Here is a 2175-nt window from a genome sequence, read left to right on the forward strand (position 1 = left end):
AAGACCGAAGATGGCACTTCCCTAGGAAGTGTGTATTAGAGCCAAACCCTTACTGGCACAGAGATAATTACACAAACCTTCTGAAGTGGCATATTGCCACCTGCTAGAGCAGACCAAATTAGCTCACCAGAGGTAAATCATATTGAGACTGAGCAGTAAAAGGCTAATAGCCTGACTGCAAAAGAGAACGAAGTTCCAAGTTTCGAGGAATTATCAAAGCCCAACAATCGTTTTACTCTCCCATATTCCCGTATTATATTATAATGTCTGGTCGCGGTAAAGGTGGAAAAGTTAAGGGTAAGGCAAAGTCTCGTTCCAACCGAGCTGGATTACAATTTCCAGTTGGTCGTATTCATCGTTTATTACGCAAAGGAAATTATGCTGAACGAGTTGGAGCTGGAGCACCCGTCTATCTAGCCGCTGTTATGGAATATCTAGCCGCCGAAGTTTTGGAATTGGCCGGTAACGCAGCACGTGACAACAAGAAAACCAGAATTATTCCCAGACATCTTCAGCTGGCAATCAGAAACGACGAAGAGTTGAACAAATTGCTATCGGGAGTAACTATCGCTCAAGGTGGTGTTTTACCGAATATCCAAGCCGTCCTCTTGCCAAAGAAGACAGAAAAGAAATCATAAATACAATCTGTATGTGAAACGGCCCTTTTCAGGGCCACAATATTTCCTCATTGAAAAGATTTTTTTATCATCTGATCACTTTGGGTATAATAAAATTGCGACAATTTCACGGTCCTACTGACATTCGTAAGTAGGGTAAATGCTCTGATTTTCGACCAAATTAACAAAAACATCGATTTCGGGTACGACTTTTTCACACATAAACTAATCATAAACTAATTTTAAAGGTGTTGATGTTCATCGATTCTTTGGCTAGTTTTAAATAATTTGTCATATAATTTCAAACGTTCTCTTCGCATTCAACCTTCGAAATGTGAAAACAGAGAAAATCTGAATAACATTCGGGTCACGACCATGCCGCAGAGTTCTCGACCATTTTTTTGTTTGTTTTCGACCACTAATAATAGTGGCTGCTCACTTCTCGTCTTCACTTAAAAATTTTATATTTATATCAATCAGATGGATTTCAGATGAGGTAATTGAGTAAGAAACACTGGGAACGTAAAAAAATTATTCTGCAAAAGTTTTCATTTTCTATAAGTATTTCAAAATAGGAACTCATATTAAATAATATTATTTGGTTATTTTGTTCTTAATATCTTTTCAGAAACTAATGAGTATATAAAACACCGACCACAAGTGGTCGAGAATTAAGTATAGTATATCCAAAGTCACTTGGAGGAAGCCAGAATATTTCAATTATATGTTCAAGGGTTGTCCAAGTTTCCAGAAATTCCTTTGGGGCCAGTGAATTTATTGCCTAACAATACTTTCGAATAAACCCCCGGTATTTAGCGGATCGCGGTTTCCATTTCAAAGAGACATCTGGCCGAGCGTTTTTATGGACTAGTTCAAGTGGCTTTGTATATACTATACAATCAAATTGGTTCTCGACCGAGAATAAATGAAAGGTAGAATAAGTATGTTTCAACGTTAATTCAGTGGTCGCAAACTAATATTCAAAAAAAAAAACGAACATGATCCAACAGAAATATATCGGTTGAAATAAACAATTATTGAAATTACATATTGGTTGTCGACCACTTTGGTCGAGAAATAAAAGGTAAAAATTCTCCAATACCAGTTCGCGACTGTCGAATAATATACATTTTCCCACAACTGCTATGAAAAGTAGCGTATTCTTCATAGCTTACTCAATTTCAAAACTATGTATTGCTCATACTGTGGGAAATATTATTTCTCACAGCACTTTGCCCACACCTCGCTTGGTAGACCAATGTAATTGGGCTTTTGAGTCGTTTCTATGGAAACGCAATAAATTCGCGCATACTGTCAACGAAGGCCATTTTAATTTGAATCAAGTCCATTACTTGAATTATTGAAATTTGTGCAGTTGTAGGAAAAGTACAGTGTGCAACATGTGGAGAATGTCCTTTTCTCGCTCGTGTGAACTCGCGAGAAAAGTTGGACTTTCCCCACTTGTTGCACAATATACTATTTCAGCGCGAAAACTTTGACCTATACCCCTACTATGCAAACTATCTTGAAAGGGTAGCAATGGTCGAGAAAACACGTA

At 37.5% G+C, this 2175-nt stretch overlaps 1 protein-coding gene across 1 annotated transcript; it reads left to right on the plus strand.

The window, feature by feature from the left end:
- The first annotated feature begins 213 nt into the window (after positions 1-213).
- On the plus strand, positions 214-729 carry LOC123675073 (histone H2A). Its single transcript, XM_045610317.1, has one exon. The coding sequence runs from the start codon at positions 264-266 to the stop codon at positions 636-638; it is 375 nt and encodes a 124-aa protein (XP_045466273.1). The 5' UTR covers positions 214-263; the 3' UTR covers positions 639-729.
- Positions 730-2175: the final 1446 nt, after the last annotated feature.

The sequence above is a fragment of the Harmonia axyridis genome, chromosome 3 (genome assembly GCF_914767665.1).
Source record: "Harmonia axyridis chromosome 3, icHarAxyr1.1, whole genome shotgun sequence".
Classification (NCBI taxonomy): domain Eukaryota; kingdom Metazoa; phylum Arthropoda; class Insecta; order Coleoptera; family Coccinellidae; genus Harmonia; species Harmonia axyridis.